The sequence below is a fragment of the Colossoma macropomum genome, unplaced genomic scaffold, assembly GCF_904425465.1.
Source record: "Colossoma macropomum unplaced genomic scaffold, Colossoma_macropomum, whole genome shotgun sequence".
Classification (NCBI taxonomy): Eukaryota; Metazoa; Chordata; class Actinopteri; order Characiformes; family Serrasalmidae; genus Colossoma; species Colossoma macropomum.
The window spans coordinates 7,331,095-7,355,316 of record NW_023494800.1 but is presented as its reverse complement, the minus strand read 5'-3'; the positions used below and the strand labels follow the sequence as shown (position 1 = coordinate 7,355,316).

General features: G+C 37.7%; 1 protein-coding gene across 1 annotated transcript in view; it reads left to right on the top strand.

The window, feature by feature from the left end:
- Window positions 1-20,622, top strand: part of agxt2 (alanine--glyoxylate aminotransferase 2) — a 29,176-nt gene extending 8,554 nt beyond the window's left edge. Inside the window, exons 6-14 of the mRNA XM_036588809.1 lie at window positions 2,024-2,117; window positions 3,193-3,286; window positions 8,205-8,305; window positions 9,764-9,856; window positions 10,474-10,606; window positions 12,392-12,480; window positions 13,505-13,654; window positions 18,173-18,271; window positions 20,191-20,622. Coding sequence (XP_036444702.1) covers window positions 2,024-2,117; window positions 3,193-3,286; window positions 8,205-8,305; window positions 9,764-9,856; window positions 10,474-10,606; window positions 12,392-12,480; window positions 13,505-13,654; window positions 18,173-18,271; window positions 20,191-20,292 — 955 coding nt within the window. The 3' untranslated portion in view covers window positions 20,293-20,622. The remainder of the gene's footprint in view (window positions 1-2,023; window positions 2,118-3,192; window positions 3,287-8,204; window positions 8,306-9,763; window positions 9,857-10,473; window positions 10,607-12,391; window positions 12,481-13,504; window positions 13,655-18,172; window positions 18,272-20,190) is intronic.
- Window positions 20,623-24,222: the final 3,600 nt, after the last annotated feature.

Sequence of the window (24,222 nt, the reverse complement as noted above, 5' to 3'; positions counted from 1 at the left end):
ATTAAACCATATACATTTTTTGCTGTTCTCTTGTTTTTCATCACTGGTCAGTTTCTGATCACAGAGCCACTCTCTGGGCTGGATATTTTGGATATCAACCTAGCAGTGACACTGACGTGTGTAACAACCCCAGCATCACCGCTGTGTCTGATACAATCATTCAAGCGCCTGTCACAGTTTATTATGAGGAACCTAATAGTCATTATGGGTTGTGTAAGAATCTTTCACTGCTATCTCAGCTTGCCCCTATGCTGTTTCTGGCCAGACATCCATTTCAGATGCTATTGTAGCCCACAGTCAGGCACTTTTTTGTTAAGATAATTTAGTCTGCGTTTAAAGAAAATGATAGACTGCAGCCCATTTCTTTAACCCTTGTGTGGTGTTGATGTGTTTGTTACTCAGTGGTCTGGTGGACCCACAGCATTACTGTTTTTTTTAACTAAATACAGCCAAAACAATTTATATAAAAATACCAGATGTTTAAAATATCACAAGTGGTCAGTGTAGGGTTCTCCTTTAGCAGCTGTAGCCAGTCAGCAGCCTGTCCATGTTGTCCACCCTCACACACAGACACACACACACACTAACAGCAGGCCATGTAGGAGGAGAACAGAGTGAAGAACACAGCACCTCCACACTTTTATTCCCCGCAGGTTCACCCAGCACCACATGTGTAATATAAATGTGTGGGGGGTGAACAGAGTGAAGACACTGAAAATGGGTTATTTTATATGTTCTTCACAGAAAATGAGCAATCTGAAATCTGAGGTTGAAATAATAATAAATCACATAATTGTTTTCTTTTGGTAAACATTGAAACATTGACCCAAACACCACACAAGGGCTGAGATGCAATAGTCATTGTCTTAAAAACGAGGGAATCAAATTACTACCAAGTACTACCATACCAGTGTCAGTACTGTGCTGAGAAAGATCCACCACCCAAATAATATCTGGTGAACAACTGCTGTGTTGTCAGAAACTGAGCAGTGATGGATGAGGTGGAGATGGGCTGATAAATTGTGGCGCAGCGGATGATTAAAATGGCAGCTGTAATTTTTACGCAGTAGTTTATAGTCACCCTGTCTCCAAGAATGACAAAATTCAGTGTCACTCTTGTGGAAATTAAAAGGACTTATGATATATATTATGGATAATTATACCTATGAACAAAGGTTAACACCTTAAATGGCCAGGGCCCACCGGGAGGCCTGAAGTTTTGTTACACTCTTCTATAACCTAAGAATAGCTCAGCCGGTTTGCACTGAAGTCCCTGTAGTACTGAGTAATAGGTTTCAGTGTGTAATAATTGTAATTGTAATAATAATAACTGATTCAATTCCATTTTAATTTTTGCATTGTAATGCTCAGCTACATTGAAAATGAGGGTCACCCTCAGTATATTTCCGAGTGAAAATAAAGGTTGATTGATTGCTTAATTGATTCACTATTGGATCACAAAGAAAAAAATGAGCACTGTCATTGCTGCCTCAATATCCCCATTTCTCTACCTTTCTCCGCTTTGTTTTTTGGTAAATAATCCCCTTCTGCACTCTGAAAACTGATTTGGAGTTTGAACGTTCAAAGTAATTGAACTGGCTGCTTAATTTTATTGCACTTTAAATAATAACTTAACAGACTTAAACACACGTGATTATTGTTCCATTAACTTAGCATTTCGCTGTTGTCGGAAGAAAACCTCGCATCTCCATTTTTGTCGTTTTTCAGTTTTTGACATAATTTGAAAACGCCTTTTGCCCTTTACATTGTATGTAAATTTCATGATGAATGGACCAAAAGAAACGGCCCGTAATTACTTGAAAAAAGTCTGGTTCCGTTGACGGACATTAAAAGTAAAGTAGGCTTTTTCCTTCTCCTGTAAAGTTACTATTTTAGAGATATGAGGTTTTCTTCCAACAACAGTGATTTGATGTTAAGTGAACTTGAAATTTTAAGACAGCCAGTGTTATAAGTTGAAATGATTAGTGGTTTTACTGTGTGTGTGTTGATGTGTGTTATGTAGAGGCTCCTATCATGGTGGCAGTCCTCTGGCGTTGGGTCTGACGTCAAACACAGCTTACAAATACCCCGTGGCCTCTGGTTTTGGCTGCCATAATGTATGTACAACTCCAAACTATCAGTACTGCTGTCAGCCACGTCCTGCTGTAATGTAATATTCCACTAGAGAAAACATGAGAAATGACTGTGATTTCTTTGCGGGCAACAAAATCACCGTCACATCTCACATAGTCTGAACATTCGTCTGTGGTCGTACTCGCTGGTGTTACCATGTCCGTATAGATGATGAACGATCGTGCCATTTTCTAACCCAGTTAACACTTGCAAAGTGATGCATTATAAAGATATAAAGATAAAACTGTGTATATAGACAAGTTTTTTCATTGGAAATATCTCCTTGGTTTATGAAATGAAGAAACTGTCTCCCTGATGGAGGCCTGTGCCCATATACATTGTTTAAACTTTTCATGTTTATCCATAGTCTTTCTTAGTCAACTATTTTTATACTACTACTTTCATTGCACTTAATACCCCTCACTGTAGCTCTGACTAACTTAATTCAATCCAGTTGGCTTTTTCATTTAAATAAAAAAAAAGATATAGTGCAAAAATATATATTTTGGCAAGCAAAAGCATTTTTAATGTAGGATGATGTATTTTATAATATCTAATATTTCCAATTATTGTTGTAAGAATATATTTACTATAATAAATAGTAAACTAAAAAAAGTTACTATAATAGTAGTAACCTATTTCTAGATATTTTGTACTTATTGTAAGTAATTATCAGGTTATTAAATTATCAAAATGATTTAATTGCACTGTCAGATAATTTTACTTCCTTGAAACTTTATTCCTTAAAAGTAGGAAAAGAACAAAAAACAGAACTGCCAGAACAGTGAGATCATTTTACTTGATAAAATCTGAAACCTGAAAGTAAAAATGTCTAGAAAAAGGTTGAATAATGTTCTAATATTCTTGCAGTCTCACATTGAGAAATATTAAATATATTGTTGACGTGTGAGATGATTACATTTGTCGAGGTGTCATTTCTTGCAGTTCAGGTCCTGGATACGTTCTTTCTTTCCTGTTATTCATCTTTATTCATTTATAGAGTTGCAGAGTTGCAAAGACAAATGTTCCAAATGACAAGACGTGCATGTATGTGTTTAGACCATGTGTCCTGATGTGTTCCGGGGTGTGTGGGGAGGGAGCCACTGCAGAGATTCTCCTGTTCAGACCATCAGAGAGTGCAGCTGCTCACCAGGTACACACACACACAGACACACACAGACATATAAATGCATCTCTCCTCATACACAGACCCAGACTTTCTCATGGACATTTACACGCACACTCTTGTCCCATATGTATTATAAATATAAGTACCCTTATGTAACAATAACATGCCCAATGTGTATCATATATACACTAATGAGCCATAACATTGAAACAACCTCTTTGTGCACTTATTGTCCATTTTATCAGCTCCACTTACCATGTAGGAGCACTTTGTAGTTCTACAGTTACAGACTGTAGTCCATCTGTTTCTCTGCATACTTTGTTAGCCCTCTTTTACCCTGATCTTCAACGGTCAGGACCCCCACAGGGGGGTGCTGCACTGGTACGAGTGAATCAGACACAGCGTTGTAGAGTTGTATCAATACATATACATACATACATATACATTATATATATATATATATATATATATATACACATACACACACACACACACACACATATATATATATATGTGTGTGTGTGTGTGTGGTTTTGATCCTGTGCTTTTAAAAAATGAAATATGGAGCTTTAGTAAAAAGTACTTAACAAACTCAGGAGCATTTTTTGGGTCCTGAACATTAGACCTGTTTTTCTTTGTTTTTGTACAAAACACACACCGCACACACACACACACACACACACACACACACACACACACACAGCGCTGTATGGAAGCCGTTTCTGTTTAATGATTTTTCAGCCTCAGTTAAACACTTTTACTCTCAGTTCCATATTAACCTCAGCTCAGTGTATCACACACTACAGTCCCTCAGCTGACCCTCTACGCAGCACTCCTGTACAGCATTCTCCACAACAACCCCACATACTCTGCTCAGATCTGTAGAGTGCTGTGTAATGCATGTATTCTACTCTGCATACATTCAGTTTACATCACCCAGATATTTATATGTAGTTACATAACTCCATAGGTAATTATATACAGTAGGTAGTTACATAATTAATTCAGTTTCTTTTTGATTTAGGCCGATATTCTCTATCGAGAGGTTTTTAACAATTACACCTTCTTGAGGCATCAATTTAGCAATATTCGTTTTTAAATCAATCATATAGAATCCAAGCACCACAGAAGTGCTCGTCCCCACAGTTATGTGTGAAGGGTGATGCCATATTTTGAAGTAAAAAACACGTTTTTCTGCCATTTTAACTGCAATAATCTAAACATGACTATGGAATATATTAATTAAATGACATAAAGGAAACAAATGCCAAATAAATATCATGAAATATATAATGAAAGTCATGGTTCTCAGGAGTCGTGTCACTGGTGTTACTGCGTAACAAAAAATCTCTTCTTTTGAAATAAAAATCACACTGATGACATCACTTGACCACCATGTCCACCATGTCTTTCAGTTACCAGAAATTTCTCATGTGAAGAAATTAACTCCTTTTCTCAGTAGCCATGAAATGCAGTTCCCACCTGTTTTGGAGCTCCCTTAGTTCACCTACGAGGGGATTTTGATCTTCACTAACATTGATGAGTATATTTCGAAGGAAAGGTATGATTTACAAAAGCAGAAGCAAATTGGATTTTAATTTCTGTAGTTGAGTAAACAAGTCAACATTTATAAACGTGGACTCTTTGTGTTTAAACTACATTGTTTATTGCGTCAGCTGTACAGGATTGTTCGATATAAAGAAAGCTGCAGTCGTCCGTTTTATCTCAGCACGTCTTTGTGGAGAGGTGTGAATTGTTTCACAGCAGGGGATTCTCACCCCTCCCCTCTCACACATCACAGCTCACAGAGTCGCAACATTTCACAGGCAGAGAGTCAACAGTGTCCTAGTTCATCTGATCAAAGAGTTACGGTGGAAAATATTTTTATTTGATTATATTAATTCATAATATTCAAGTTGATTTCCATTCTGCCAATGGAATGGCCACTGGCCACAGGTTAAAGACGTGCTCAGAATAATGAACAAGAGCTGAATATTATATATTTATATTCTAAAATGACTGAAGAAGCTGTATAAAATCAAGAATGAGTATCAAGAATGAAGCTACAATAAAAGTAATATTGACAATAAAATATATAATAAAGTTTAGAATGCATCACTATTCACTTAATACAGATATTTACAGTATTATCACTGAAAAGCTATTTTATTGTGCAGAAAAACTTGACTAGAAGATCTAAAGTATCTTTTATTGTCTAGTTTATACTATTTTGTTTTATAGTGTATAAGTTAATACTTATAAAATAAGAATTATCAATATGAAAAGTGATTCCACAGGTTTGAGCAGTAGAGTACTGTAAATTATAGTCCAAAAATCCTGTAACATATGACTTTTTTATGATGTAAAACATCAACTGCTTTCTGTGAACACTCTGCCTGTTTCTCTTTTAAACCAGCTCCTGTGCTTGGAATCCCAGCTACTCACAAAACTACGGACACATGACGGCATTATCAGTATTTACACAGCGTTAAAAAGTTCATAATGTTCTTCAGGAGAAGAGCACTGTACACACATGGTGCTTTAGTCCCGGTTGTATCATGTGCAGTTCATGGGCAGCAGTTATCCTAGAAAACAGCTGGCTACTTTATTCTTGACAGAGAAGGAAAGCCCTGCAGGGCACCTGCTAATGGGGTAGATGAGTGTTACTGCAGCAGAATCAAGACGTTTTTAATCTCCTTTGTTTGGCAGTTGACAGCACTATGTTACTAGCACTTCAGCTTCTGTCTGCAGAGCCCCTGGATGTCATTCCACCAAAGGAAATAAGAATTAACTTGATCTTTTTTATTAATATAATCAAACAAAACATTTTCTCTGAAACTACGACACGGTTAGCTCTCTTTGTGTGACATATTGTGACTCTGTGTTGAGCTGCTAGTGAGCAATGAGTGGTGAAAGGGGGGGTGAGAACCTCCCCGCTATGAAAACAATTGACACCTCTCTAAAAAGACAGCTATTCTGAGATAAAATGGCCAACACAGCTGCTGCTCTCTTCATATGAAACGATCACGCACAGCTTCCACAATATAAAGTAGTATTTAAACACAATAACACAACAAGTATCTCCAAAACGGCAAGTTTGCAGGAGAGGGCAAAGTGTTCTTTGATTTCAATGTAATATAATGTAAATACCTTTTATTCCAAGCAGTTTTAGAGCATTTCTGTTGTTCCACTGTTCTTGAAATTTTCAGACAATATGAAGGACAGTTGCCGTGTTCAAACCTTCTAATCCTAAGAACTCACTTTCCGCTTGGAATTATAAGGTTCTATCTGGCAAAACATAAACAAAGAAGCAATGATTTTCAATGAATACAAACAGTTTACTTGTAATTTGTTTTAAAACATAAAATGAGTGCTGTAACCAAGTGTCTACATGTATCAGAAAGTTAAACTTAATGCTTTATGGCATTTTATGACATTTAATTTGATAATTTTCTCATTTTTATAACATTTATTGCTTGTTTTAGGACAAATCATCTTTTATTGTTCAAAAATGCATCACAGATTAAGTATAAAGGTCAGGGCTAAATATTTTGTCCAGTGCAGAGGTCAGTTTTAGGTAGGAGCCATTAGTTTAAGCTTTCTTTAGGTTAGACAGAGACCAGCTACTGTAATAAACTGTCCCAGCAAGAACGTGTAGCAGGTCAGTGTAAAGGCAGAATGAGGTTTTGAATTATATCAGAAATGTGACTCTAATGCACAAGAATACCTTATTTTGGGAGAAAGAAGGAAAAAAAGAGGGTGAATGAAGGAAATTAGTGTTTATGAGACCCCATCAATTCTTTAGGCTTAATAGTTATCAAATTTAAGACAAGGCAGCGTTTCAGCAACATGTCTTCGTGTTTCATGTAGTTTTATAAATTTTTCCTGCAGTCACTGAGCAGTCCGGTGACATGACAAAGAAGTAGAACCTGATTGGTCCTCTTATGTGTATTCGAAGTGCTGATTGGCTTGTAGATAGAACCTTATAGAACTAAGTTAGAGTTTGAGTTTAGATTAGATTATAGAACCTTTTTGTTTTCCAGATAAAGAGCCAAAAAAATGCATACAACTCAAAAACACCTCATATAATATTAAGAAGTTGTCACAGAATAAGAATATGTGAATAACTCAATTTTGACAAAAATGCTAAAGAGAACCTTATAATTCCAAGAGGACGATCTGTCATGACAAGCGTGGGGTGAAGACGTGCAATGTTATCGGCATGAAAAGAAAAAGGTGGATCAAAGATTGTAGCCAAATTGTGAACAGCTAAGCAAGATTTGACAAGCCTGTCTCTATTTTTAATGCAGAAAACAAATACAGACTTTCAGCCAATAAGTAATAAGTTCTTTCAGGATTCAGTTTAAAAAATTAAGAGTTAATACACTGTTTGGTATCATAAATACAGGAAACTAAGGTTATGGTAGGCAGGATAGTCATAGCTTTGGTGCTAACCAAAGTATTGACGGCAAGCAATGTAAATGAAAACCAATGATACAACCAAAGGGAAACATGTAGATAAAAAAAAGAGGGGGCCAAGGACCGAGCCCTGTTGGACACCTTGCATAGTAGTGCCGAAGAAGGATTTATGCTTACCATGAACAACTAACTGAAATCTATCAGTGATAGAAGAGATAAATGAGGCAAGGGTAGTATCAGTTATGAAATGGGAGATGAGTGTGTTATAGGTTGCAAGGTCAAACGCAGCTCTTAAATCTGAGAGGGCAAGAGAATCAGTGGAGAGAACATGTAAGAGGGCTGCCTCAGTGCTGTGCATGAAAACCAGATTGGTTTGAAAAGACTGTATTGTAGAGATTATATAATATACACTGTATGTCCTTGAATTCAGTTCATTCAGTTCATCCACTAGATGTGTGTAATTGTAATTCAGTTGCATGTTAAGTGTATCTACAACTTGTTAACCACTCTCTCCTTGCCACAGGTCACTGCCAGGCCAATGACAGGTACATTGAGCAGCTGAAGGAAACGTTCGACACAACTGTCCCCCATCGCATCGCTGCTTTCTTTGGAGAGCCCATCCAGGTTAGCATAGCTCAGACCCTAACTAGCAAAACATACACTAAGAGAGCCAATAATTTCACAGCAGCGGCCAAGAGCAGCCAAAAAATTAAAGAGCTCATGTAAAACGGATTGTGACAGTTTTTTTTTATAAAAGTTTATGTAAACGTTGGAAGACCTCTGGGAAAACAATAAATGAGATTATAGGTGTGTCCCAATCCAGGGGCTGCATCCTTCGAAGGACACGGTCTATGAAGGCGTGTCCTTTAAAGGCTGCTTAGACCCGCGATGGCTAAACCGAAATGAGACGGTCTGCCCTACGACGGATTTCCTGTTTGCGTCACAGCACCGCTTTTCTCGCCCTTACCGTGCGTCACAAAACGCTGCTCCTGTCGAGATCTTTTAAAGTTCTTTGAAGACGGAGCCAAACTTTGATTTTATTATTTTTTATTTTTTCATTTATTAGAGCTGGAGATGCTTCTGTCTCTCTGTTCCTAAAATAAACGTTAGTGTAAGTTTTTTCTTCAGACCACATTGGCTGTTTATTTAAGCTTGTATTTAAAAGTGTCTCTTCAGCCGCCGTTCGCTTCTCTGCCGACGCCACCATGTTCTCGAATCCTCGCCGGCATGCAATGAACCACGGGATACGTTGGCTGGCAAAGGATCCACCCATTGGATCCTTCGTTGCCATGGAAAAGGACACATTTCTTGGCCGCATATGATGGAGCCTTCGAAATGGGACAGACTAGTCGCGCCGCTGTGACGCAGTCGGCCTTCAAATGCAGCCTCCAAAGGATGAAGCCCCTGAATTGGGACACAGCTTATGTAGAATATGGATCCTTAGAAATTCATTATAATAACACTATTGCAGCTAACATAAACACAAATGTTCAAATGACTGATGTACAGTGGAATCATTTGGTTTCATAATCAGTGTATCGCCAGGACCAAATATGACGTGTCATCGAACTTTAATTAGAAGTCTTGAGTTATTAAAGTAGTTACATTACATATTACATACTTTATTATACAAATTGCATTTTGATTTACATTCTATGTTGTCAGGTTCAACCTTGTGCTTCTGAGTTTTTTTTTTTCTTTTTTTATCTAAAAAATTGACAAAAACAAGGCAAAAATGTAAAAAAAAGTTTTTTCTTTCTACAAAGTGTGGACACAACAATAACTTTCTATCAGATATAAATCATAAAGTATCCCCACACTTACAAAACACTTACAAAATGTGGTGAAGATGAAAGTGTAGGATCTGCACTTTCCACAGAATATCTCATCTCGTTTCAATGAGCTACGAGTGTAAAATAATTAAACAAAATGTAAGAGGCGGCATTTCAAAAGGGACCTAGGAGGACTAATAATCCTCTAATAACTACTCTTCACAATTAATGGCTAATTAGGGCTAAAATAAGTGTGCTGCTCCTCAGTGCTGTTCTGATTAGATGTTTCATCTTCTCTTCATCTTTTCAGGGAGTCGGCGGAGCAGTCCAGTACCCTAAGAACTACCTGAAAGAGACGTACAAGCTTGTGCGGGAAAAAGGTGGAATCTGCATTGCAGATGAGGTATAAACACAGACCTGGTCTCAGAATCATCATAGCACAGTCATCACTGTGGTTTGGTCTTTCACATTCCCAGAAAATAAAAACATCTAATATAAGCCATTTTCAGTTTTTATGAACCTTAAAAGTCTATTATAAGGTAAGAACATTAAAACACTGTGTACATATTTGTTGCTCACATTGCTTTTGGCCTTTTATGAGGATAGAACCACACATTTTGGGGTACTGCACAGAAAGTTGGATGCAAAAGTTGGTGACGTTCCATGTTTTCTTTGTTTTTCTAAGTGACACATCCTCTTCAGAGAACACAATTCTGCACATTTTAATGCACAATTACTGTTTTTTTGCAGAATTTAACGTATTGAAAAAGAATAAAAGAAAAAATGTGGCTTTTGCAAACATTGTCACATTTTACATTTTATGCGTTATAATTACATTTTTTTTATGTTAACCTCTAGAATTTGCAGATAAATCCCATATTTAAGTTCCCTGTAGAGGATATGTTAACTTATTTTCACTTAGAAAATCAACATACCATATAACTTGACCAGAGTTGTTCAAACTATTGGTTATGACTGAGTGTTTTTGGCTAGAAATGTTCTGTTTTTCTAATATTTCAGGTCCAGACTGGCTTTGGACGCACAGGAGGTCATTTTTGGGGCTTTCAGGGTCATGACGTCATTCCAGACATGGTTACTATGGCGAAAGGCATAGCTAACGGATTCCCTATGGGAGCTGTGGTCACTACAGAAGGTAGTACGGATAGACCTTTAATGCTGCTAGGCAGAGCTTTTTCAAGTTCAAGAGGCTTTATTGTCATTTCAGCTGTGTACAAGTACACAGTGAAACAAAACAACATTCCTCCAGGACTACGGTGCAACTCAGGAACACAAAAACAATACAATATACACAGTGCAGCAAATATGAAAAACTATACAAAATACAAAAACAGAACAGAACGGTACAGAGACTATGTGGAGTTGTGGAAAGGAGGACATACTATGACATATTAGCAGATAGCTTAGCATATATGAGCATAGCAGTCATTGAGGTAGCAACCAGAACAGCAACGGAATACAGTATTTGGTTGATACAGTAATTCAAGCAGCCGATATTGTTAAAAAATAAAGGTAAACCTGTATTTGGATAAGTCCACTTTAGATGCTTTGTAGATACTTAATTTACTTTCAAGTTACATTCAACTAAATATCTAACTTGACCCTATTTTTTTTAACTCTAAACCTGCTCTAATCCTAACCCCAACCTTAACCTCAACCCAAAACCTAAACCCAACCCTCACCCTGGTCCTAGCCCTAACCCTGGTCCAAATCCTAACCCTAATCCCACCACTGTTTAGAATCAACTGAGTTTCAACAGATAGTTTGCTAACAATTTAAACGTCTGTAGATGATCTATAGGGGACTATCCAAACAAAGTGAGACCCAATAAAGTAGTCAGATATATGAATTATATTAAGTGAAGTATTTCAGTGTGAAATGCACTAATTATATTTAAATACAGTGTCACAGACATAATCTGATATTTCAAATGTGGGGAGAGAGATGGTGTCATGTTCTTATGTATGTGTGTGTGTGTTGGGGGGGGGTGTCCATCAATGCTGTACAATTAATTATGTTTAAATAATGATCCCAATTCTTGGCCTTCTCAATTAATCCTTAACATTATATATTTAACTGTGGTGAACTTTGGTCTAAATAAAAGTTAAAAATTGCTTTAGTTAGTTAAATGGGTTAATACTAGGTATGTTTTTTTAATTGACTGGTGCATGAAGTCATATATTCAGTCATGTCATGCAGACAGGTTTGTGCAAAAATAAAGATGTACTAATTCGTGTGAATAAGGACTTGAAACAAACAGTTTTCTGTAAAGTGATATGATATTTTATTCCTGAATATCCTTAATAATTGTCATGATTAATTATGATTATCATTTTACCCATTGTTATGCAGCCATACTGCTACAGCTTCTTTTCATTTTAAATGAGAGAAACAAAGGAACAAAAGAAGTCAAAAACAGACAGGATGAACCAAATAAGGCTGTTTACCAAAAGCTCTATTTACCCCTTAAACTCTGAGAGCCAGTTTCCCAGAACTCTGTTTGTAAGTTCACAGTTTAGTTCCTCAGTTTAAACCACAGAACTTATACATTAATTTCATAGCATTCACTGAATAGTAAGTCTTAATATTAATAACTGAATAACATGCCTGCAATTTAAGGGGTAAAGCCTCAAGATATTTTGCTAAATTACAATAACAACAAACCAAATCATACCATTTATGTGAATAGCTTCAAATGATAACTGTATTGTTTATATGTTTATAAACTTCCGTAAAATCAGCCCATGGTATTTCTCTAGTAAGATTTTTCTAGTGGCGTCATATTTCTCTAGTAAGAGAAAGAGCATACGCACATATTACTTCTCTACTAGACTTGAGTGGCTTTTGAGTTTAGAATTCTGCACCTGTGAAAACAGGCATTTTAAAGTGTCCATCACTCGTGCATCAATGTGTTTTCCAGAAATCGCCAGATCGTTTGGAAAGGGGCTCCACTTCAACACATTCGGTGGAAACCCTTTTGCCTGTGCCATCGCATCCTCTGTGCTGGATGTAAGTACAGACTAATATTCAGTGGCTCTTTCTAATGACCTGTACATTAACAACTATAAAGCTACACCAGATAAGTTTTGGGGATTTGGAGACGGATGTACAGCAGTATAGTGTTGATTTTGCATTTGAGCCAGACCTTCTTTTTGTGCCTGTGACGTTACGTAAAGACGTAAAAACTCCCACAAATCTCACCCGATGTCTCTCACTTTTAACTTATTATTTCAGGCTTTAAAGGCTGACTCACAGCAGTGCACGTTCACCATATTTTAGTGGTTTTTTTTTAATCTCCTGACTCAGTAATGCTACCACCTCTTTCCATTTTAACAAAGAAAATATTGCATAGTGCAGCTTTAATCATCCCACATGGCCAAAAAGCCATGATTGTACTGTTCAGTTCAGGCCAGCACATTATTTCGTCCTGGAAAACTATAACTACATAATCTACACACACAAAGAAATGATTTTATCATGAAAAGATTACATTAAAGGAACCAGTGCTCAGGTTTCATTATAGAGTTTACAGAGGTCATTCTGTCAACCTCAGTTTTAATGATAATAAAAATAATACTATTACTAGTAATAATAATAACAGTAATATGCCATTCCATGTTCCATAAATGCAGGTACATGAATAATGTAAACTATTTATATTTATTTAATGGTAGCATAGCATGGAAAAGTGATAGTATTGCAATAATAGTCATATGCCTTGCAGTATATTAAACCACATCAGTAATGGATGACAGTCCTGCATTATATTAAGCAAAATTATTTACTTCTGTTGGATTACTGGAACACATTGATTCATTAAAACACCCACAGAAACACTCATTTGGAGCTGTGATTGGTCAAGAAGATCACAGCACACAGTAAAAACACTGTGGTTATTTAGTGGTTCATTTGCATATTACAGCTTTCTGTGATATCAGTATTGGAAAGACCAGTATCTCAATAATGATAAACACATAATATAATGTGCAGCCCTGACTGTTTCACTTGCACTGTGTGTGTGTGTGTGTTTCAGACGATTGCAGAGGACAGGCTTCAGGAGAACTGTGCTGTGGTGGGAACATACCTGCTGACTGAACTGGCCAAGCTGAGGGATAAATACGAGATCGTCGGGGATGTCCGAGGAAAAGGCCTGCAGATCGGGGTGGAGATGGTTACAGACAAAGTGAGAGAGACCAAATGCTTCATCTTATCTGTATAAACTTGAACTAGTATGTATACAGCACGACCGAATGGGTACAGATTAATGCAGTGTTTATGTAATCAGTCAGCCAAGACATGTTTGGTGTCTGAAGTTTGCTTTTTAATTTTGCACTAGAGCTACAAGGCAAATGCAACAAGTGATAGAAGCTTATCAATTACCAATTAGCACTATGTAAACTACATGCTTGAACTATCACACACTTGGCTCAAACTGACAAAATGGAAAAAGTATGGATATCATTTTTATAGATAATCCAGCTGGATCTGCTGGAGCACCATTCAGCTCCAACTGCTGACGTATTTGTGTGTGTGTGTGCTGTGAGGTAATGCTATTGGTACACAAAACCATCTGGCATTAAGTGTTTGTACATCTGCTCTACTGCTGTATGATGTTACAGTTTTTATGACACATAATGCTGGGATACTGGATTATGAAACAATTAATTTGATTATATATTGTGAAACAAGATTCATGGAACCTCATTGTGAAATGCTTATTTGGACTGTAAAAGTAGAACACGTTTCCAGATGATTGATTTTGTGACATCAAAAAAGCATGGTTTTATGCTTCTGCTGAGTTCACTGGCTAGAAAGCTGACCATGCCACCGAACACCAACAGACACTGGCACACCCCACCAAACACTAACTCCAACACACACTAGTAAACACAAGTAAAAACACTCATCATACACCAACAAACACCAACATACACCCATAAACACCAACACACACCAAAAAACACCAACATATACTAACACCAAGAGATACCAGCACACCCCACCAAACACTACAGACACTAACACATGGCAATAAACTTCAGCACCCTCCACCAAATACCAACAAACACCAACATACACCAGAAGACACCAACAGATACAGCACACCATATCAAACTCCAACACACACCAGCACACCCCAACAGATACAGCACGCCATATTGAACATTAACAAACACCAACACACACTAACAGACAGAATCACACCACATCAAACACCAACATACAGCAACACACCCCAACAAACACCAACAGATACCAGCACACCTTTCTGAATACTAACAAACACCAACACACACCATCAAACACCACCACCCCCACTGTATACCAGCAGACCCCAACAAACACCAGTATAGCTTACCAAACCCTAACCATTACTAACACCCAGAGACACTAACAAACACAAACATGCCCCACTGAACACGAACATCAACATCCCCACTGAATACCAATACCAACAGACACCAACAAACACCAGCAGACACCAGAACACCCCACCAAACACAAGCAGACAGCAGAACACCCCACCAAACACCAACAAACACCAGCACACCCCACCAAACATTAAAATGTACCAGCAAACACCAACAATCGCTACCAATTACTAACAAACACCTACAGACATCAAAACACCCCACTGAACACCAACAAACACCAGCACACCTCACCAAACACTCAAAAACAGCAACATTCCCCATCAAATACGAGAAACTACTGATAAACACCAGCCCACCTCACCGAATACCGACAAACACCAGAAGATACCAACAATACACCAACAGACACTAACACACCCCACTAAACACCAACAAACACTAACACACACACACTAACAAACATCAACAGATACCAGCATATCCCACTGAACACCAACACACCAACATAAACCAGCACACCCCACCAAACACCAGCAATCAAAATCTGATTAATGACATATGCCATAAATTTCATGTGACTGTTAGTTAACATCGCTAATTGGCTGGTGGTAGTCATGACAGTAGCCGAGCTTGGGACAGGAGAACCATGCTCCACTTTTGTGCATGAGCAGAAACGTAAAACACACAAGGAAAAGATTAACTGTTTTTTTTTAAAACTCTAAATACACAATAAATAATCACTGGAAAAAACAAATACTATCATAAAACAAAGAAATGGAGACTGTAAAGGCCATTTGAAAAAAGCAAAGGTTTTGTCAGACAAAAAGGTCAATCTGAATGAATGAATTTCAACACCAGGTATGATTCATATGGTTTGGCCTGTAGGTCCAGGGTTGGGAACCAGTGGTGTGGGTGGCGTAGTGGTGAAAACTCAGAGTGACTAAACTACAGCTACGGCAAGGAATGTCAGGACAAAGCACTTCTCTGCTGCCAAAGATTGACTGAATTGCCTTAATTGAAACCACAGAAAATCCATCAAATATCCATCTTAGAAATTTCACACTTACTTGTATGAATGTATTACAAGAAGACTTCAGAAGATGCACACACACTCTTTACTCTCCGTGTTACGGTAGCCACATTTAGTGTACAGGGCATAGTGGACTATTACTACCCAGATTAACTACCAGAACTGCAGAACACTGCACGCTGGACTCCGCAGCCACAGAAAGACATTTCTAGAGGAAAAGAAGGGGTCATTGGAGAAAAGCTGCGGTTTCAAATGTCTAACGAAGTTTGATGTCTTTGCCTTTCAGTAACTGTATCTGTTATGCTAGGCCATTTCTGATACGCAGCTAAGGATTTCAGAATTTTAGAATTGGGTTTGATATGTTATAGCTAACTTCAGCTAACTGCAGTCTGAGAACTCAGCTTAGGCACAAGTGGTCACGAGGTGGTTCCAAGCTGAAGGCTGCCACCATTGAACCCTTTGGTAAGGCATGAGCCGTGAAGTTGCTTCAGAAGGATCAGCTTCAGAAGGATCAGCTAAATGACTGAATGCAGCATTCTGAGATCCTGGTTGGCTGACTGGGAGGAATGCAGAGGGATGAAGTTGATTTTTGTGACCCATCAGTCTGAACAGTTAATAATTATGAGTGTAGTGTGTGTTTTATCTCTGAGGCAGAACACTGGCATGCAGAGAGAGTGTATGTGTGTGTGTGTGTGTGTGAGTTTAATGAGCACAACCTTTTCCATCCTAAACTATGAAACCTCATTAACGTTTAACCAGATGGCAGCAGAGAAGTGCCTTGTCCTGACATTCCTTGCCGTAGCTGTAGTTTAAACCTCCCTCATACCTGCTGTTGCTGATTAAGCAGAATTGGGTGAATAAATGTAGAAAACAAGCAGAATCACAAACGAAAACCGGATTTCTCTCACTATATCCATTCCTATCAGATTAAAGGGCCTGTATCCTACATATTTCTTGTTTATATTTTCTGCTGAGGACCACTTAGGACATTTGTGTAGTTTAGGCACCAAATTCAGTCGTAATTCATTTTTACATGACTGTTTTCAACCTGTCTGTATCCCTTAAACAGGCAATTTATGTTACTGTGTCTTTAAGGCTGATATATGTAAATGATCTCTGTTGTTGGCTGCACTGTATCATTCTAAAAGCAGTCTGGGCTGAAACCCTCCTTAGAACTTAAGCGAGAGTGGGCGTGGCTAACCTGCTGAACAAGCAGATATATGTTAATACGCTGTGTTGTGTTGTGACATGACACTGAAAAAGGTCTATTTTTTGGCATCTTTGTTTCCCTATATGGACTGTTATAACTGAGGAGTGAATGGTATGTTTTTATTATTTTAACTTTTATTGCTTTAAAAGTGAAGAAGATTTAGTTTCCTTGTATTATGACTGTTCCTATTGTCAAATTACATTTTGTTGATTTTCTGAACTCTGATTTTCGGAACTCTGTTTTTCCAGATTTCTGTATAATTCAATGGCTGAGATGTAAACAAAGTCATTCAGAGTGATTTGAAATACTTCATTTGTAGAGAAACTAAACTGATTACTACTTCCTTACAGTGGTGGTGACAGGAACCAGGCTTCACAATGTCTACAACACAAATAGACATTTTATTTACTACCCAAAACCACCAGTGAACCTACACTTGCCTTCTGAGGTTTAACTTCTATATAATGTTGATGATGGTAAAATAGTGGTAAATCTGATTTCTTTGGAGACTATTTGGCTTACAATATGTGTCCCTCCACCATAAATGGATTAAAATAAATTGATTGAAATATATTTCATACCAAAAGCTTTATCACAAAACTAGTGTAAAACAGTGTCTAAGGCATCCGGCAGCATATATATAAAACCCTTTCATGTAATAACTGTCTGTGAACAATTCTGAAGTAGGTTTCTCTAGAATGGAGCATTTCACACCAAATCATGCTGAATGACACTCTGACATGTCAACCATTTAATTATGCAGACATTTTGAAACATTGGTGGAGTTCCCCTTTAATACAGGTTTATTTTTTTAAATGAACATATTTGGGGGAATATACATTTTGCAAAAGTTATGACATTTTATATTTTGTTTAATTTTTTCCAATATGTTAAACTTGTGCACTAAAATTAGCAGAAAAATGCCACCTTCAACCTCCTTGTGGAGAATGTCAACATATTTTCACTTAAGAAATCAAAAAAACATCATTTGATCAGGGCTGTGACTGCACCTGTGATTAAAAATTGAAAAAAAAGATTTCTACAGCAGCCTGAAGCCGGTCTGACCCTGACTTTATTTTTTTCCAGGCGAGTTGTAAACCCCTCCCTCCAGAGGCCATGGCTGAAATTTTTGAAGACACCAAGGATATGGGGGTGCTGATCGGCAAAGGAGGGATTTATGGGCAGGTACGCTGACAATTTGTGATCAATTAACTTAAAATTAAATTTTACACATATCAGAGCTAAAACCACCTCATCAAAACTGCTAGATGGTGCAGCTTAGATACTAATATATAAAAATAGAACTGAAACTAATGAGTTAACCTATTCAACTCCTTGAGACCACTGGTGGTTCCAAAATGCACTTCATCATATTCTTCATAACTTTTATAAGCTTCATTCAAAAGGTGGGGGTCGTATGAGAGCTGTAACTGTCTACTTTCCAGTCAAATAGATGGGTGATGTAATTTTAAACCCTTATAATAAAAGAAGCTGAACTCACAGTTTTTCTTCTACTGAAAGTCGACCCATTTTTCCACAAATCTGGGCTATAAACTAGAAACAGATGGCGTCTCTTCAGTGATCTGCTCTGTAAAAATTATTTTTATAAAATAATACAAAGAGCGTCTACGATTTTTGGCTTTCAGCAGTAAATTTTAAGCACATAGCAATATGTGTATGATCATAAAACACGTTCTGTTAATTTGAGGGGAGCTTTTACAAAAAATTTACATTTATTTAATGCCGTTACTGAATAATTTGCCTTACGGTTTGGTCGTGTAAATTCAGGTGGAAAAAAATACACCCTGGAGAATAGAAGCACATTTTAAATATTATGCAATCACTTGTAAGATGTAAAGTGTGATTTGGGGTAGAAAGGGTGATGAACTTGGAAAGTGGAAGTTGGCCAGGTTTACAAACTGTGGCACACTGACAGGCTTATGATGGAATAAACACTTTATTCCTTTTAAATATACAGTATTTATGGAGGTAATGGAAAAGAAACAGTGCAATCAGATCATAATACCAAGACTTACTTTATTACTGACTTTAGAGACGCACGTCCCATATCCTAATTTTTTTTGTATTTTTCCCCCCTGAGGACTGCTTGCGGGCTTATGTATCAAAAACAGTCATAATTTGTTTTTACATGACCATTTTCCAAACTCTCTTTATCCCTAAAAATAAAACAGGATGTTTTTATGACTTTAAAACTGACACATCTTCGCTGTCCAAAAAAACCCATAATACTCGTGTTTTTTGTTTTTTTTCCCATTTTTTCACAAAATTTGAGAAAGTCTGCTGCCATTTACATTGTGTGAAAGTTATATGATAAATGGACCAATGAAAATGCCCCAAAACGGCTTGAAATAAAATCTCTTCACAATAACTTACCTTACTAACATGTTTTTGCCTCAAGTTGCCCTTTTGGACATGCTTGTTTTTCTTTGGACGGCGAAGATATGTAAATGACATCTGTTCTGTCTGGCTGCCCTGTATTGTGCCTTGTTGAAAAAGCAGTCCGGTGTGACAAAAATAGTTGGCGCTGTTTACGTGAGATTCTTGCAGGGTCAGCTTTTCACATATTGAACTGTAAATGTTAGACATAGACGCTGAAAAAAGCTGCCTAATAACTGGTGCTTAAGTCAGTGTTTAGTAATCCTGATAGCAAGAGGATAGTGGACCACTGTTGGCCCGCTTATGGCAAAGCTGGTGGTCCACTGGTGTTTTGCTCAGCATTTTCTGGTGGTTAAGCAAAGTAATAGACAAAATTCCACTTATCGCTCATTTTCCACTCACAGTCCTATTTACTTGTTTTTCCCCTTCCTTCCTTTTTTTAGTTATACTTTGTAAATTAGTTTAGTAAATAATTTTAATCAGTTTGGGGAGATTTAAAACTAGTTAGAGCTTGTATGAAGGACAATAATCAGGACAATAAACTTGTTTTTCCATGATATGCGCCCTTCAATTAAAAAAGACTAATTCAGGTAATCAGCGTTCTGCAACAGAGCACTTTCACTACACAGCCATCTTTCTCCTCCCTCTCCACCCTTGTTAACCCTCTCAACTCCCTTCCATTTTTTTTCTCTGTCCGTTCCTCTCAGACGTTCCGGATAAAGCCGCCCATGTGCATCACGAAAGACGATGTGGACTTCTTCCTGGCCGTGTTTGACCAGGCCCTGCAGAACTACACGGAGAGAAGATAAGACGACAGATCGATATTAGGTCTTAAAGAAAATAATAATATAGAGAATCAACTGCTAAACCACATCTTTACCTGAAATAGGCAGATCAGCACTGGCCCTGACTTTCTGATTCTGTTTCAGGCAGACATTAGAAATGGCGCAGGGAACAAATGCTTTTCAGAGAACACAGCCGAACCAAAAACTGGAGAAAACCAGCTGATAACTTTAGCTAATTTAAAATGTGCTTAACTGGCTGATAGTGGTTTTCTGTTTAATAATTCTGTTTACAATTTTTATGGAATCTGGGATTAGAAATAATATTTTAACTCTAGTCTAGTTAGAATTAATTAAAAAAAAAATAATAGCATTCTTCTGATACAGCAAACACCCTGGTCAAATTTTGTTGATTTTTTTTAATTAAAGTAAGTTAGTAGATCCTTTACAAGGAACAAACTTAAATGACATTTTTTCTGCACTTTTTAAGGCATAGTTTCTATTCATTTGCTGAGTTTAACATATTGGAAAAAATAAAACAAAATATAAAATGTCAACTTTGCACAAATAAATGCAAATAAAAGAAAAATTGTGCATTAAAATATATTCTCTGTAGAGAGCTGTTAACCTATTTTCACTTAGAAAATCAACAGAACATGTAATTCGACCAGGGGCACCCAAACATTTGCATATGACTGTACTTACTAAAATCAGTTACTGCTGTATTAATGCAACCATGTCAGTGAACACCATTAAAGAAGCCAGCCTCATTCCTTAGGGCTGCTGGAGTGAAACAGGGAGACGTGGTAGTTTACATGCAATATCTAAATCAGCAAAAACATACAGCACTTCTGGAAGTCCTGTCTGCACAGCTTTGACGTGTACAGAAAGCCTCTCAAGCTCTAACGGACTTCAGGAACTTGGTCTTCTTCACTAAAGCACTTTAATTATGCTCACCTGCCCTGGGCCTTACCTCTGTTTACAGAACCTCAACTCAGGTTCTCTGGACGAATCTTGTCTAGATCAGGATATTAAAGTAGGAACTCAACACTGATAGTAAATTTTAGTTCAGGGCTTGACTTACATGTGGCTGTAAAATTATACTGCTTTTCATAATCAGATCACTTGGAAAGAAAATAAAGCATAACAAGACAATGTGTGTGAACTTCAATACTAATTACTGAACTAAACAGGGCTTTAATGAAAACCTGTTAAATCAAACCTATTAAGAATTAATAAAGCCTTCTAGTCACATCCAGGATGAAAATATGCTGCAGGCTTCTTAGGAATGGTTTGCTTTTGGTACAAGATTTGGTAACATTTTATTTAGATATTCCCCTTCAGATGCTTTGTAGGTACTTAATGTACTTTCAGGTTACATTCAATTAAATATCTGCTAAATTGACGGCAATTTTCTTTAACTCTAAACCTGCTCTAATCCTAACCTTAACCTCAACCCAAACCTTAAACCTAAACCCAACCCTCGCCCTGGTCCAAATCCTAACCCTAACCCCACCACTGTTTAGAATCAACTGAGTTTCAACAGATAGTTTGTTCACAATTTGAACAGCTGTAGATAATCTATAGGGGACTATTCAAACAAAGTGAGACCCAAGATTTGAACACTGACTTTTCTCAAGTGTTGAATTAAGTTTGTCCATATTAGATTGACTGAATTGCCTTAATTGAAACCACAGAAAATCCATCAAATATCCATCTTAGAAATTTCACACTTACTTGTATGAATGTATTACAAGAAGACTTCAGAAGATGCACACACACTCTACTTTCCATGTTATAGTAGCCAAATTTAGTGTACAGGCCATAGTGGACTGTTACTACCCAGATTATCTACTAGAACTGCAGAACACTGCACGCTGGACTCCGCAGCCACAGAGACATTTCTAGAGGACAAAGAGAGGGTCATTGGGAAAAAAAGCTGCGGTTTCAAATGTCTTTGCCTTTCAGTAACTGCATTTGTTTTTTATTAAGCTAGGACATTTCTGATAAGCAGCTAAGGATTTCGGAATTGGGTTTGATTCGTTATAGCTAACTTCAGCTAACTGCATTAATTTGTTCATTGCAAAACCATGTCCGATTTGAAACGATGCTTCCCTACAACAATCCTGACACTAGACTGTGAATGAGTGTAGATATGGTGTATAGTTTAAAGTGGAATTTCACTGTATTTAAACAGTCTCCATAATTCAGTGGTTGAGATGTAAACAGTCATTCAGAGAGGCTTGGTGTGAAATGGTTAATTATAGAGAAACTTACAGATTCAGATTTCTTTACAGTGGTGGTGATGGGAACCAGGGGTCACCATGTCTACAACAAAAATATAGCCATTTTATTTACTATCCAAAACCACCTGCGAGCCTACATGTCTTCTGAGTTATTATATGTAATGGTGAAATATGCAAAATATGCAAAACAAAGTTTTCTTTGGAACTATTGTGCCTCACAACTCCCTGCATGTATCTCTCCACCAGGAATGGATTAAAAAATAAAAACACATCTTAGGCCAAAACTCTATCTCAGAACTATCGTAATATGTTCCAGGCATCAAGCAGCGTATTCATAACCATTTCATGTAACAACCTTCTGCGAGGGAGCTTTTAGAGCCATTAAACCTCTTCAGACGTCTGGTTCCTATCACCACTGTCACCACTGTGACTCAAAGTTTCATGCCAAATTTCCCTTTAAGAATGGTGTACCGTGTAAGAAAATTGACTGAACACACCTCATCTGGCTCAGGTCGGTGGGGGCAGGGAATAGTGAAGCTCTGCAGTGCTGTGGGTTTCCAGGAGCAGGATTAAAAACACTGGTATATATTGTATGAAAGGTATAGCAGTGGTCCTCCTGGAGAACACAGTTCATCTAACATGATTGCCCTGATCCAGCTGATCAAGGACATCTGAAGGGGTTAATTAGCTGGAGCAGGTGTGGCAGATTGTGGTTAGAACTAGTCTCTGCAGGTAGATGGCTCTCCAGGGTTGGTGACTACTGGTGTATAGTCTAAAGCTGGGGAGCCCAATCCTGGTCCTGGAGATCTACCACCTAGAGTTTAGCTCCAACCCTAATCTAACACACCTGATCCAGGTGAGGAAGGCCTTCAGGGGAATTCGAACTTTAGAACCAGGTGTGTTGGATCTGAACTCTCCAGGTTGGCAGACCTCCAAAACCAAAATTGAGCACCACTGGACTTAAGTACACTCGAATATGATGGTTCTTCAGTAAACAAAATGATTCTATATAAAAACATGAACACTCAAAGAACTCTGCATGATTAAAGGACTCTTTGCATCATGAATGGGCTGTTCAGATTGATGGAGAATGTGCAGTAAAAAAGGGTTCTATATAGCACCAAAAAGGGTCTTGTCAAGGTTGTAACAACAGAAGAACTGTTTTTTAACCACACATTCTGCATCAGTCTGAACAACCCTTTATCGATGCAAAGAACCCTTTAAATCATGAAAAGAGTTTTTGCATTTTCTTTATTAAAGACCCCTTGAAGTCAATTGAAGACAATTTGGACAGGAGTAGTTGTACATGGGGAGGTGGGGTAATGCCAATTTTCCTCAGGGCATCTGTAATGTTTATGACCAATTCACCTGGATAAAAAATGTCAGTATAAATTAAGAGATGGTGGGAGGTAGGGCTGGGCGATAAAACGATAACGATAAGTATCGCGATAAAACTTTTCCTCGATAGAGCGATAAGACATGTTCAATATAATGCACCATTCTCACACCTCCACGTTTTAGCCCCGGTGGTGTTTTCTACTGCAAGGAAAGCGACACTACTCTGCTGTCACCAGGAGAGGGTGCACTTTCGAGTTTTTCGACTTGATTAGAGAGGGAGGGGGCCACGAGTAAAAAAAAAAGGGTCGCCAAATATACTTTAGCAACGTTTGAAACGTGGAGTTATACATTCCCTGTCTGAGTGGAGCGACCG